The following is a 15,438-nucleotide window of genomic DNA, read 5'->3' as shown; positions in this document are numbered from 1 at the left end:
CACACACACACACACACACACACACACACACACACACACACACACACACACACACACACACACACACACACACAACTTTATCATCCCGTTGAGAGAAATATGTTTTGTATTACAAGTTCTTTGTTGTTGTATGTTAAAATATGCAAATGAGGCATTATCTTATGAAATGTGAGCATAAATGTACAGATGAGAAATGTGTATATTGGATAAAGCAACGTTCAAGAACTTCTAGTTTTGTTGACAAATCACAGGTTTTCAGAGTATAGATAGGAGGAAAACTGTAACGTTTAGTGTCTGTAAGTGCGGCTGGAGTGGAGATTTCAGACTCAGTGACAAAAAAAACGTCCTTTCAAGATATACATCGTCAAATGTATTCTTGTTTACAAGACACTACAGTGAATAAGAGGAAAATAAACACACAATAAACACCTAGATGTGTATTCTGGTTGTTTTTGCAGCTAATTCAATTATAACAAATAGAAATGCAGCAAACTCCAAAGTGAAAACTGTGGCGTGGCCCTCCTGGGAGTTTTCCTGCACAAACCAGAGGGAGCAGGTTGAGCCTTGCTTAGTAGCACAGGGAAGTTCACACACCTGTGTGCAGTTTAAGGTGCTAATGACCACAGGCCGGCAGGTTGTGCATTAGTGGTGTTGCTGGCTTCGGCTGCTTTTTTACCCCCAGGAGATCCCCGCTCAGACATGGCCCTAAAGCACCTCTGTTAATCCCACCAGGTAACCTCTCAAAGCTTCTCCTAATGAACCTTTACCTTCAGCGCACTGTCCAGCAGAATCATATTATTCTCACCAGGCAGCGTGTTATTAGCTTTGTTTGTATTTGCTTAGTGAACACATGAAGCTCAGAGCACAAACAATGTTTGACTTCATGCATCTGTCAATGCAAAAAGGGTTTGGAAGAAGCTCCCTTGTCTAAAATGTTCTACAGTTAGAAGCATCCATCAAGTCAAGAGTGGTTTTGTGGTTGCAGCAGCCTTGCTTCTCAAATGAACAGTAGCTTATTGTGGCTAACACACACACTCCTGTCTCATTCACCTGTATATTGTAACGTCTCAAGGGTGCCTGCTCCCCAGAAACTTTCACTTTACTCATGTGATCAAATGTGAGGTTATCTTCTGCTCTCACCATCAGATGAGGCATTAAAAGCTGCTGCACTGACGTGTCTCTGATGTGAACAAAAGTCAATATATTTCAACTTTTTTGTCATCTTACTAATTAGACTACAGGTATTTTCATTCAAATAAATTAAAGGTCCCATATTCAGCAACTACTAGAACATGCTCTAATGTTTAAAACACTTATTATTATTATTATTATTATTATTATTAATATTCTCATCCTGTCTGTCTGAATATTCCTGTATTCACCCTCTGACATGCTCTGTTTCACCCCCTTCTGAAAAAGCCATGTTTAAATCTGCAAATGAGGCGTTGTTTTGGCAGTTTTTTCAAGCCTTTTTTATTTTATAGGACAGACATGAAATTCATTGATAGAGGGAGAAACATGCAGCAAAGGGCCGCAGGCCGGAGATGAACCTGCGGCCGCTGCCTCAAGGACCTTCAGCCTCTTTACATGGGGCGACTGTTCAAACCGCTGTTACACCGGCAGCTCCATGAGGCATTATCTTATGAAATATGTATTACTGTATTATTTTACTATTGTTGTTTTAACGAGAGTTGTCAGGTTCGATGTTTTTTGTTTTCACCTATTTTTAGTAATGTTGCATTATTTTTGTGGTGGTTTTGCATCTGTTTTTAGACATTTTACATTTCTATGTTGTCTGAGAGTCTGTTGTCATTTTGTTTCTCTGTGGACATTTTTAATCACTTAGCACGTCTTTGTTTTGTTTTCAATCATTTAGCATCTCTTCATGGTCATTTTGCATCCCTGTAGACATTCTTTTCCTCTTTGTTGTCCTTTTGTGTGTGTTTGTGGTCATTTAGCATCTCTTCATGGTCATTTTGCATCCCTATAGACACCATTTCTTTTCCTCTTTGTTGTCCTTTTGTGTGTGTTTGTGGTCATTTAGCATCTTTGTGATTATTTGGGCTTTTTCAGCAACATTTTATGAGTCAGGGCCCCTGAGTTTATGGGCCCCTGTGCCCGGTGGGCCCGTTCACCCATCTTTCAAACAGGTGTATGTTTGGACGTCCCTTGTGCTCCCAATTCAGACTCTTCCACAGTTTTACTTTTCAAATAGAAACACAGAGGCTGTACGCTGTACTTCCCTGTACGCACATTAAATGTTCCCCTTAAACGATGGCCTCTTTTCAAGTAACAGTTTCTGACTTATACCCAATAAAACATAGTTTTGCTTTTAATATTATTTGTGCTGTCTGAAGATCGATTGACCCTAAGAATAATAACTTTGTGTGATCCCAATACATCCATTCTTATCAATGATCCATATCGCTCTTTTTTGCAGACTAGGTAATGAATGTAATGCCCTTTTTTAATTCCTAGCCCCAAACCTCTGCGTGGTAGTTTAGATATGGCAGAAGTGTCGACCAGAGCAGAATGTGGATTTATCTGGTTTAATATTTTGAATGCAGGACATCCACCTGTAACAGTATTTTGCAGCGTGGTATCACTACTTTTACTTTAGTAAAAGCTCTTAATACTAGTGAATTCCAGCTGATTCCATCATCGTCACCTCAAGAAATCTCTTCCCTTCGATCCTAACCCCACTTTGACCACGAGAAACATGAGATAAGAGTGTTGACCTTTCATCAGCTGCAGCCTCTCGGCTTTCCTGACTTTTTTTTTTTCCATCAATCACCATTTCAGATGTCTGTGGTCGTGTGTCTTTATCAGCGGAGGTCAGGCTCAAAGGTTCCTCTTGACTCATCAGAAGTGAAGTTTTACGAGTTCTCCTTCTCAGTGTGTTTCCCTTCAGAGCACAGGAAGAGGATCTGCTGTGTGCGAACACACCTAAGTGCTGTCACCTGGGAGCAGAGAGGAGCAGCTGAGAGGAGCAACAGCAGGTAGGAGAGCGGTTGCATTTGAAATAATAATAAACTCAGTAATAGCGCAATAATATACTTATCAAATGAGGGTTTTACAGTGGCTAAAAAAATCTGTATGTCATTGTTATTGTCATTCGTGTCACCATCTGGGGCATATTCTTTATTTGGATCCATAAAGTGGTCGTCAGTCTGCAGTCCACGCAAAACTATAATAATATTAAATATATGCTGCGTTCATGTGGTGTATGAATAATTAGAAAAATGAGTTTCCCACAAGGAAAATTTACAAAAACACGTCAGAACAACTCTGTAAAGTCTGCATAAATGTTGGTACTCAACTTGACGTCACATTTTGCAGAAACATGGTGGACGAAGGTAAATGTTGGGTTGATGGTAATAAACTTTATTTAATTCACCTATTGACTTTTTGCTCACATGTGATTTGTAAGATGAGTTAGTAGCTGGCCCCCTAGGGGGACCAGGATTGGTTAGAAAAGTTATTTTTTAGCATTACCCTGAACACAAGTCAGGTAAAACTATACCAGTCAGAGCTCATGAACACAGTGAAGTGGAAAGAACGACTTCCAAACTCAAGTAACGGGAACATCTGAGGAGCACCTGAATGCAGCATTAATAAAAGAAGTGACACAACAAGCCAAATGTAACGAACAGAACAAGTGAAATGACTCAGCAGTGGAAACAAAATACAGAAAGCACCGTAACATAACAATCAAAAAGATCTAAAAACAGCAATAACCACAATTAAGAGTCCTCTGTTGCTGTTGGAGACACTGAGAATAAGCAACAACTTTTACTTTCTTAATTACTATTCCAGTGACTTTTAATGCTTTCCGACTCATAAAATAATTAACCTTGACCTTATTATGACACATCACCGTCATGTCTCAAAGGTCAAGACAAACTTTGTGTTAAGATTTAAAAAACTGCATTTGTCCCACTTTGAGACATGTTTTTAATCTCATGCAGCAGCTGTTTAACAGTTGATGTAAATACTCAGTTATTATTATTGTTATTGTTATTGCCTGCATAGCTCTGCATAAAATCTGGATGATTCAAAAATAAACGTGTCAGGAAAAGTCAACGTCAGGATAAAAACAAACAACAACAAAAAGGGGGGAAATATTAACAAGAATGAACCAGACAGCAATCCAACAAAAATAAATTCCAAAATAAAATACAGTAAAAAAGCAGAGAATAAATCGATTGCATTCTGCACGTCATTAAATACTTAGACTTCCTAAATTAAATCTGTCAATATCCTTTTTTTTTTCTAAGGATCACAACTCTTGATTTGCTGCTTCATATCTGTACACCACCAGGATGTGCTTTGTAAAAAGAAAGTTAAGATGATTAAGCTCTTATATATATTATATTAATAAATGTGGATATTCAGTTTAAAGAAGTTGCTAAACACCAGTCTGTGCACAGCCTGTGATGTTGTTGCTGTGAGCGTTGACGGGTTGCACTCTATCTTGAGTGACCATCAATAACTGTTGCACAAGTCACGTTGACTTTGACCTCAAGTTCTTATGGAGACGATATCAAGAGCCGTGTCGAAGTGCTTATTATTGCACAATAGGATACAAATCTTAGAGGGGTGGTTCTGATTTATACAAGTGTGATCAGTGTTACCTACAGTGGATGGTGGTCGACACGGCCACAGTTTAAAGAAGCAGACAGAAGTCGGCGGAAGCTAAACACATTTTAGCCACCTTAAAAAATCAATATCAGTTTAAGTGTATGCTATGTTTTCGCAGCTTCACCTTGCCGTCAAACAGCCCTTTGAAACCGTTATATGCTCAAAAACGGTCATTTTACAGAAGTTGTTGGGCTACAGCTGCTGCGATCTGCTTTTAACCTCTTTCACTTCACACACGCACTGCAACCCTGTAATGAACTAGACCAGGGGTGCCGAATCCTGGTCCTGGAGAGCTACTGCCCTGCATGTTTTAGGTTTCTCTTTGGTCCAACACACCTGAGTCTATTAATGTGCTAAACATGCAGGGCAGTAGCTCTCCAGGAGCAGGATTGGGCTCCCCTGATCTAGACCTTAACCTGAGGAAACAAATGAGAAAATGTCTGAATCCGTTGGACCAGGCCATCAAATGGAGTTTACCCTTCCGGTTCCTGAGTATAAAGCCTGTTTTTAATTTTGTGTGAATACAGCCGCTCATTCTCTGTTGTATTCTTGGAGAGCGATTGGGCGTGTGTCGATGAGGTCAAAGTGTTAAATGACCCTTCTCTGCATCCCGGCAGACCTTGCACCATGGACTTCCTACTCCAGGTGTTGTTCTCGCCTCTCCCGACGACGGCCATCGTGTCCCTGTTCGCCCTGGCAGCCGCTACCTTGTTTTACCTCCACACGCGGCCCAGTCCCCTCCGCAGCCCCGTCGACCTCGACAAGCAAACTCTGGGCATCAAGGTAAAGTTTTTTATAGTTTTATTCCTCAATAGTTGTGTTGAACGGTCATATTGATTCTGCTTGATGTCCTCAGGATGGAGCGAGGAAGACCGCGCTGCTTGAGGCTAACAACAACCTGATGTCGTGTTACCATGACGACGCCAAGACCATGTATGAGGTCTTTCAGAGGGGTCTGAGAGTTTCAGGTGATATTCTTTTACTTTCTCTCTATTGATGTGCTCTCATTCTCGGTGTACAGTCACTGGCGGCTGCCGGTTTCTACGTCACACTCGATTTTCTTACTATCCACTTCCAGCGGATAAATGTGAAAACGGTTTTCTCCTGTCAAATGTTGCACATGCATACTTCTGCACAATGAATCCTGAACATCAAACAGTAGGAACAAGGGCGAAAAAAAGATATTTGACTGAAGGGGAGCTTAAAATGTTGTCTCATTTGCAGGAAACGGACCCTGTTTAGGCTACAGAAAACCAGGGAGACCATACCAGTGGCTGAAGTACAGACAGGTAAAGGAGCATGCAAAGAAAAACACGGTGAAGATGAACTGCTGTGAACTGACCTTTACTCCACTTCCTGTGTGTGTGTGTTTGTGTGTGTGTGTGAAGGTGTCTGATAGAGCGGAGCACCTGGGGTCAGGGCTTCTTCAAAAGGGATTGAAGCCGAACCCGGACACTTTTATTGGCATCTTTGCTCAGAATAGACCTGAGGTGAGCGTGCTGACGGTATACAAGTCGAATTCAAGTATTTCAAGGTGCATTATGAAGCTTTTCCAGCACTTGACAGCTGTGGTAAATTGCACATTTTATATACAGTAAACTGATTATTGCACTTCTTCATCACATAAATTAGATGTTATTGTATAAATAACCCACATCATGTTTTGTGACAGCATGTAAGGATGAACTAAAGGAAGACGTTTCATGTTTGTAAATGGACTTGTGATTAGAGCTGCAAGGATAAGTCAGTTAACTGATCGACAATAAGATCGCCAACTACTTTGAGAATAGTTAAAAGTCATTTTTCATGCAAAGAAATATAGACTGAATCTCTTTGGACATTTAAAGACATCACCTTGGACTTTGAGAAATTGGGATGGACATTTTTAGCTATGCTTTTATTTTGAAATCTCATCTGATTTTCAAGTCAGACGTTTTCTAGACCAAATGATTAATTGATCAATCGAGATAATAATTGGCCCTTCTCGGCATCCTATGTAACCCACATTTCAAGGACTTTCAAGCACTTCAAACCTTGAAAACACAACATTTAGAATTCAAGTGTTTTCAAAATAACGCTTGAATTTCCGTGTGATGTTTAAGCACCAACAACAACTCCGAACAGGAGGTTTGAACAACATACGATAAATTCTGTGTCTCTTTTTCTTTTTTTTTTGCGTCAAAGTGGATTATCGGTGAGCTGGCCTGCTACACCTACTCCATGGTAGCAGTTCCCCTGTACGACACCCTGGGTCCTGAAGCTCTTGTGTTCATTATCGACCGAGGTAATTGGAGCTTCTCTTGCACTCTTAATGCTGCTAATTACAGAGTCTAGTAACTCCTCGCTCCCCACAGGGATCTGTGTCGAGTGTGCTCTAATCTCTTCTCACTTCTTTACCCACACCCTTCAATCTGTGCTTCGTTTTGATTATGTAATCAATTCTGGCTCATTTATTACAAGACAAAGTGCGTGACTATTACATCTGTTTTGCTTTCTTTGTTTTTTTTACTGTGAATCTTCTAAAAAGACCAGATGTGTCGACAAATTTAACAATAACTGCACTTGAGTCAAACTATGCTGCTGTTCTGTCAGTTTGACTGGTAATGCAGCTTAAGTTTTCTTCTTCTTCTTGCAGCGGAGATCTCCACAGTGCTCTGTGACAATCAGAGCAAAGCAGAAACGTTGCTGCAGACCCGAGAGAAAGGCGAGACTCCAGTTCTCAAAACCATCGTCGTCATGGACCCGTTCGACTCTGAGCTGGTCGAGCGAGGAACCAAGTGTGGCGTGGACATCGTGCTGATGCAGGATGTGGAGGTAATGTGTGCTTGAACACAAATACCCGGTGACTGGTGAGTGTCTTTTTTTCTTTTTTCCACAGTTTGGGCACTATGTCAAATTAGCTTCAAATGCCCTTTGTCAGTTCCTGGCTGTCTGACTTTCCACACTCAACATTAACCTCTTTGCAATCACCATTTCAAACAAAATGGTCATTTTAAAAAAAACTTTTTTTGCAAAACATAAGGAGCTTGTTAGTCGAAGGATGGCTGTGAGTGGATACAGTTTCCAACACTCCCCAAAACCCTCAGAGAAACAATCAAATATGCAAATATGACCATAAAGAATGTGCTAAATTAGCGATCAGAGACTCGTATTAGTTACAAACGGGTGAAACATCAGTAAAATAAGCAGTTTAGCTTTTCCTCTGATGAGTCTTTGCATGTGTTTTAGAGTTGCTTCAATTGTTTGTTGTCTTTTTTTGTTCTCCAGGCTCTGGGGGAAAATAATCTTCAAAAGCCAAATGTAAGTTTTAATTCTGACATATTCATGTTTTTATGAGGTTTAACAAGCTGCAACATGTTGTTCTGATGATTATTTGTCCTCAACCCAATAGCCACCGAAGCCAGAGGACCTCAGTATCATTTGCTTCACCAGCGGCACGACAGGTGATCATTTTATGTTTCAGTTCATACATCATAAAGAAAAGGTAGTTGTCGGATCACTGACATTGATGTTGGATGTAACACGTGACGGGACAGAAGGAGCATGAAGCGAGAGGTTGAGTTCAGTTTTAGCCACGTTAGGCTAAGGATGGCGGTGTTGGCGCGTCTGATCCAGACTGAAGTATCGCAAACATTATTGGAAGGATTTCATATCGGACATTCATGTATCCTGCACTTAATTGTTATAACATTGGTGGTTGATCCTCTGATTTTTCAATCTTACAGTCAATTTGTCCAATACATAGTGCTACTTTGCAAATATTAGCATGCTAACTGAGATGTTAACAGCTCTTAATACTGTAGTTTCTATTTTACTTCTATTCTTATTGGGTTTTTTTATACCTCATTATTTTATGCTCTCTATATCTGTACTTATCTTGTCCTTTGTGCTGTGGCAACACCTAAAAACCACCTCTGCAAATCAATAAAAGCTTATCTTATCTAAAACATACCTGCTGAACATGCTGATGTTAGCATTTAGCTCAAAGCAGGGCCGCTAGCATCGCTGTAGGGACACAACTCGTCTTGTTTTAGCTATAATATCTAACTTTTCTGCATAAAAATATCAAAAAAGAAGAATAGACCTTTTTGTGGTACATTTGGTTGAGCTGTGTAATTAAATTATCCATTTTTTTCAATATTCAAACCGAGAAAAATCTGATTTAATCAAGGTAACGCTCTCTTATATATGTATATATCCCCCAATGTCGGTGCTGTGGTCTGCAAGATGTCAAGCGTTAACTTTACTAGGCTGTGTACAACAACTACAGTATGTATTTAAGCAGATGAAGGATCTGAGTCACCGGACATCTGGGTTTCAAGTTATCAGTGAAACAAACTGAGCAAATGTCACCAAACTGCATCAGACTGAGACCCCTGGCTGCTGAAATTCTATATTTTACCTTTAAATTATGTCTTTCATTGACCTCCAGTACAGAATGAATATAGATTTGGTCTTATGTGTTAATTATCATAACTGTGTGTGTGTGTGTTTACCTGAAATAAAAATGTCTTAAAAAGGTCAAATGTTTCACTTCTCCTTCTTAGGAAACCCCAAGGGAGCGATGTTGACCCATGAGAATGTCGTCTCTGACGCTGCAGGTGTCGTCAAAAGCTTTGAAGTATGTTTAACAAACAATTGGATGTCATTTGTTAAAATTGGATATTTTGAGAGCACATTGCTAACGGGGCCTTTGTGCATCCAACAGACGGCAGTTCGTCCATGTCCTGATGATGTCAGCATCTCCTTCCTGCCTTTAGCACACATGTTTGAGCGAGTTGTACAGGTGAGACTAATAACGTTTTCTTTTTGAAGAAGAAGAACACGAATAATCGCATTTCTAAATGAGACCACAGAGGATAACTTGGTGTCTGTTTCTTGCAGACAGTGATGTATGGTGCTGGGGCGAAGGTGGGCTTCTTCCAGGGAGACATCAGACTGCTGCCAGATGACATGAAAGCCCTGCAGCCCACCATCTTCCCAGTCGTACCTCGACTTCTCAACCGCGTCTATGACAAAGTCAGTGAGTTCAGTGTACTTTAGTGTTTTCTTTTCAGCTTAAGTTACTTCACAAATTACATTTTTTTGCAAAACAAAACATGCAAAGAGTTCATAAAATACAACACAGTGTTATAAATTAAACTTAAATATCCATTTATACAGTGAGTATTAGGGCTGGAATGACATCCTTTTCTCCCAAGTGTCAATTTATTGCGTTTTTCACACCCAGCCATATGGAAAATTTAATCAAACTTCTACGGACTTTACTTTGAAAAATCTCTAAATTGATTTAATAAAGGGGTATGTAGTTAAAGATGTCGTCAAGTATATCAGTAAGTCAAGACTTATAGAGCGATGTGTTTTTAATGTATTTCCAGGTAATGCACCTGCTCTTTTTGTTGCAAGTATTCAGAAATGTAGCTTTTTAAGGTACAAATATGGGACTTTTACTTTGGAATATCTCTTAATGTATCCAGGTAATGCACATTTAGGTAATGCACATGTATTTCCAGGTAATGCACATGTATCCAGGTAATGCACATGCTCTTTTTATTGCAAGTATTCAGAAATGTAGCCTTTTTAAGGTACAAATATGGGACTTTTACTTTGGAATATCTCTAAATGTATTCAGTGAAAATGCTTTATTTTCAGTGTGTATGTCATCAGGTGTTCTAAACTCAAATAATAATAATAATTCATTTAATTTGTATAGTAATTTTCAAAGACCCAAAGTCGCTTACAGAGCAGGACAGGTAATACATAGACACACATGTAACAGGTAGCAAACAACAGAAGACAAGGATGACAGGGAAACAAAGCAAAGGGGGCATGGGGTGATGCTGATACAGACAAACTGACAGAAACAGGTACAACAATAGAGGTGGGGGGATGGATTGAAGAGCAGTGGGGGGGGGGGGGGGGGGTCGGGGCTGAATGGGTGAGGAGAGCGGAAGGAGGGGGGGGGGTCGAGGGGAGAGGACAGGAGTGAATGTAGTTATGGGTAGGGGAGGTTGTAGGCTTAAATAAAATGCGTCACGGTCAGGGATCTTATTTTTTTCAGCACCCCAAAAATCTCTTGGTATTTGTGACATTTCTCACCATCTTAAGATTTTTCAAACAATCGATTAATGGAGAATATTATCAGCTGATTCATCCATGATGAAAACAATCATTAGGTAATAGCAGAGATGTGGACTCGAGTCACTGTTTTGACCCAGATTTAACCCCCGGTCGACCACAACGGTCCCTTCTTTCCTCTCACCCCGCTCTAAACATCACTCCCAGTTTTATTTCTTCACGCTCTGTCATCAAACATCTCGTCACCAGGTTCAGAGCGGAGCCAAAACGCCTTTCAAGAAATGGCTGTTGAACTTCGCCGTGGAGAGGAAGTTCGCCGAAGTGAGGGAGGGCATCGTCAGAAACAACAGCCTGTGGGACAAACTCATCTTCCACAAAGTGCAGGTACAGTTCCGCTTCTGTTCGAACAAAACAGCAGATTGTGTTTTAGTCACTGAATGTAAAAACATGCTCAATCCGGACTGTAGGAGACTCTGGGGGGACGAGTGCGCGTCATGGTGACGGGAGCAGCGCCCATATCTCCCTCTGTCCTCAACTTCCTCAGAGCGACTCTGGGCTGCCAGGTAATGCACATTTACTCAGGTAATGCACATTTACTCAGGTAATGCACATTTATCCAGGTAATGCACATTTATCCAGGTAATGCACATGTATCCAGGTACTGCACATGTATCCAGGTACTGCACATGTATCCAGGTACTGCACATGTATCCAGGTACTGCACATGTATCCAGGTACTGCACATGTATCCGGGTAATGCACATGTATCCGGGTAATGCACATGTATCCGGGTAATGCACATGTATCCGAGTACTGCACATGTATCCAGGTAATGCACGTGTATCCAGGCAATGCACATTTATCCAGGTACTGCACATTTACTGCACATTTATCCAGGTAGTGCACATTTATATCCAGGCAATGCACATGTATTTCCATCCAATTCACATTTATCCAGGTAATGCACATTTATCCTTTGTCACTAATAATAAAGATGTTGACCCACTTATTAAATGCAGTCGTGTACTTCGAGGATGTTTGAACTTTTGTAAACTCTGAGGTGTTGGCAAAGATTGGTACAGGGTGTTTTGTGTGTTAGTTCACACAACAGACGCTTATACCAGCGGGTATTGATGGTTTCATGTCGTCATGGTAACCTGCTCTTACTCTCTTAGATCTTCGAGGCGTACGGTCAGACGGAGTGCACGGCCGGCTGCACCTTTACCATGCCAGGGGACGCCACGTCAGGTACGCAGCTCACCTCTCCCACATTTACTACTCTGATATAAAAACTAGGAGCACGGCATTTCCTCAAAGCTGTGTTCTTAATAAAAAGATACAAGTACTTCTTCCACCATGGCCTACAATCACATTAGCTTCATGTTTCTCTTATTTTACAAATATTGAAATTGATTTGACTTTCACTAACAGGGCATGTTGGTGTGCCGCTGCCTTGTAATGTTGTGAAGTTGGTGGATGTTGAAGAAATGAACTACTTTTCTTCGAACGGCGAAGGGGAGGTGAGAAGATGGAAACTGAACTTGTGTTGGATATCAATATTAAACGACAAGTGTGTGTGTGCGTGTGTATAAATGTATATTTTATACATGCTTATATTTGTAGTTGGTAGTCAGATGTTTATGTTAACCTTGTTTAGCTTGCTTTTCTTGTCTGTTCTGTGTAAGTAGATCAAGAGCAGCAACAAACTGAGCCAAACTCGCTCTGCGTGAACACATGAAGGCTGCTTTAAAAGTCTACTCGTCTCACTTTGTACCGTTGCTTCTCGGTCTTTTCCAGGTCTGTATCAAAGGTAGAAATGTGTTCAAGGGGTACCTGAAAGACCCAGAGAAGACTGCAGAGGCCTTGGATGAAGACGGCTGGCTCCACACCGGAGACATCGGAAAATGGCTTCCGGTAAGAACCAGAACCCAGTACACAGGACAATGCGTGACAGGGGATTTTATCTTTTCCACTTCATGCAAATGAGTTTGGGTTCAACGTTCACCACCGACTGAAGAAGTGCGACCACAAGCGCTCATGAACCAGATGCATCGTGTTTGTGCATGGGAGCCCTCGAGTCTTTAGGCAGATTGTATGAAGTGCAGTGTTCACAGAAAAGGGATTTAACGTGGATTCAGACAACTCCAGGGCTGATTTTCTTGCGTCTTATTAATAGAGCGGCGTTCTGAAGATTATCGACCGCAAGAAGAACATCTTCAAGCTGGCTCAGGGGGAGTACATCGCCCCAGAGAAGATTGAGAACGCATACGTTCGCAGTGGACCAGTGGCCCAAGTATTTGTGCACGGAGACAGTCTACAGGTGAAAGCGGCATCTTTGCAGTCTGTGTGCGTATACAGTGAGTACATTCACTCTCCCTCTGATAAACAAACTTCTGTGTCTCTAGTCCTGTTTGATCGCCATCGTGGTTCCAGACCCTGACGTCCTGCCCGGTTTAGCAAAGACTCTGCAGTGCCACGGATCCATCGAAGAACTCTGCAAAAACACGGTGAAGTTTCCGTCTGGTCTCCTCACACACCTGTGTGGAGGAGGGCCTCTCTTCTCTGGATGTTGTAGAAAACAGATGATCTGGGTTCACTATAAAACGGTTCAGTGTGTAGAGGAGGAGGCGGCGCTCGCATCTTTTACTTCAATTCAAACAAAAATGTTACTTCAGTCTAGGCAAACAAACTACATGGTGAGGTTCAGGGAAAGATTGTGGTGTGGGTTCAAATAAGTACATCTGTTATGCAATTAGTTTTCCTTTTATTGAAGTGTTTCTTACAGTGAATACCTTTTTTGTTTACAGGAAATAAAGAAAGCCATCCTTTCAGACATGACCAAACTGGGCAGAGAAGCAGGACTCAAGTCCTTCGAGCAGGTAACACCCTCTGCCATTATCAGAGAAACACGCAGTTATTATTTCAATTCATTCCTGTGTTGTCGGGGACCAAGAAGTAAACGCCACCCTTTTCTTTCCTTTTCTTATACAAATAGTCATAATTTCTGAAAAATTTGAATTGTAATTCAAAACACAAACTGAAGTTTTGGGAGGTCATCGACATTTCTGATGCTAAAGCTGCATCAGTTCACCCTGTAGTAGTTAAAATGTGCAGTTTTTGTTTAAATAAATCACGAACCATGCAGATGTCAGACACTCTCTAACCAGATATAACAGAGTCTTTAACAACTTTTAACCATGTGCACTTTTCCCTCTTCATCCTCTTCTTCCTCCCTGATGCAGGTGAAGGACCTGTACCTCCACCCGGAGCAGTTCACCATCGAGAACGGTCTGTTAACGCCAACTCTGAAGGCCAAGAGGGCCGAGCTCAAAACTCTCTTCCAGCCGCAGATCGACAAACTGTACGCTGGCCTCCAATAAATGAATTCACCACCTCCTTCTTTGGTTGTACCTCTTTTGATTTGTTGTAGCTCTTGTGCAGCAAAAGCCTTTCTAAACATCCAAAACACTGAGTTTCTGCTGCATGTTTGGCTTCAGAGGCCCGAGTCACCTGAGACAGAGACTGTTAAAGTCATCTGGGTGCAGAACAAATGCAGCCCGGGGGTGAGCTGGACAGACTCGTTGGCTGCAGCCTGAGTGAATCATCCTTCCACAGTCCCAAACTCTGAAACCCCAGTTTAGAGCTGGAAGTGTCAGTTCTGCTCCACAAAATCCTTTGTCTGCTTCACTGATGGTGTCATAAAGTGTTATTAAAGGACAGTTGGGTCATTTTAAAGTCACACGCAAGCTGAGAAATGTGCGGCTGTGGATGGGGGCAGCAGCTAGCAAGTATTTTAACCACCTAAAAAAAATCTATTTCTGTTTAAATGTATCTGATAAAGGTGACTACAGTAGATTGTGCTGCTGCCCACGTAGGCAACACACCGACTGGATAGATGCTTCATATGGTCAAAATGAAAAAGCAGAGGCTGAGAGATCCTGACTTTTAAGGTCCAGTCCCGTCCTGGTCCTGTCCCAGCCAACTCATTACTGCATCACTAATTATAATCCAATAATATATCATTCTGAAATGAGCCATTTCACATAATGAATACTGAAGTAAGATTTTGCTTTTAACAATAACAATACATTGTGATGTTGCTACTTTCTACTTCTTCCATGGCTGTAGACACGTGCATACATGCAGAACAGGACTTTGTGTCAGGGTCACGAGTCCTTCCACAACAAAACATTTCTGCTTTTTTTGTGTGTCCACACTGCCCTCGTGTGTCACAACACAAACACAGCAGCACTGTAAATGAAAACGGTGCAGAAAGTGTCATTTTAGAGGCCATTAAAGGCTGAAACATGAGTTTAACACTGATTCAGAATCGTATGAAAACATTATCTGCAAAAGTAAAACTACTCATTATGCATTCAAATGTTCCCCATCAGTGTTTTCTTATGTTGTTTCTGTAATAATATCCCTGCTGCATTAATGTGTATGATGCAGTATCCTGCTGTAGATGCTGAAGGTTGTGCTCGTTTTCACTCCTTTATGTCCTGTTGGGTCGTTTAATCTACAGCAGTGCTCCTTCTTCTATAAGATCATGTTTGTAGCGTGGCTGTCCAGTGACGAACCGTATATGTCCTTAACAACAAACTTGTAATCTGAAAAGTAACTAAAGCTGTCGGACAAATACACCGGAGTAAAAAGCACAATAGTAGAAGCATAAAGTTGCATAAAATGGAAATAAGTTTTCATGGACGTATGCAGAGA

The 15,438-nt window shown here is 41.2% G+C and overlaps 1 protein-coding gene across 1 annotated transcript; it reads left to right on the top strand.

The window, feature by feature from the left end:
- Positions 1–5,268: 5,268 nt before the first annotated feature.
- On the top strand, positions 5,269–14,099 carry acsl5 (acyl-CoA synthetase long chain family member 5; the record flags this gene model as incomplete). Its single annotated transcript, XM_083933227.1, has 20 exons — positions 5,269–5,424; positions 5,498–5,609; positions 5,866–5,930; positions 6,030–6,131; positions 6,826–6,925; positions 7,277–7,455; positions 7,909–7,941; positions 8,033–8,084; positions 9,189–9,262; positions 9,350–9,427; positions 9,526–9,660; positions 10,969–11,103; positions 11,187–11,282; positions 11,895–11,967; positions 12,151–12,239; positions 12,517–12,633; positions 12,896–13,039; positions 13,125–13,226; positions 13,527–13,598; positions 13,962–14,099. The coding sequence occupies 20 exons, from the start codon at positions 5,269–5,271 to the stop codon at positions 14,097–14,099; spliced, it is 2,052 nt and encodes a 683-aa protein (XP_083789353.1).
- Between the last annotated feature and the right edge of the window lie 1,339 nt (positions 14,100–15,438).

This window comes from Echiichthys vipera (assembly GCF_963691815.1).
Source record: "Echiichthys vipera genome assembly, chromosome: 18".
NCBI lineage: Eukaryota > Metazoa > Chordata > Actinopteri > Perciformes > Trachinidae > Echiichthys > Echiichthys vipera.
This window is presented reverse-complemented; position numbering and strand designations above follow the sequence as displayed.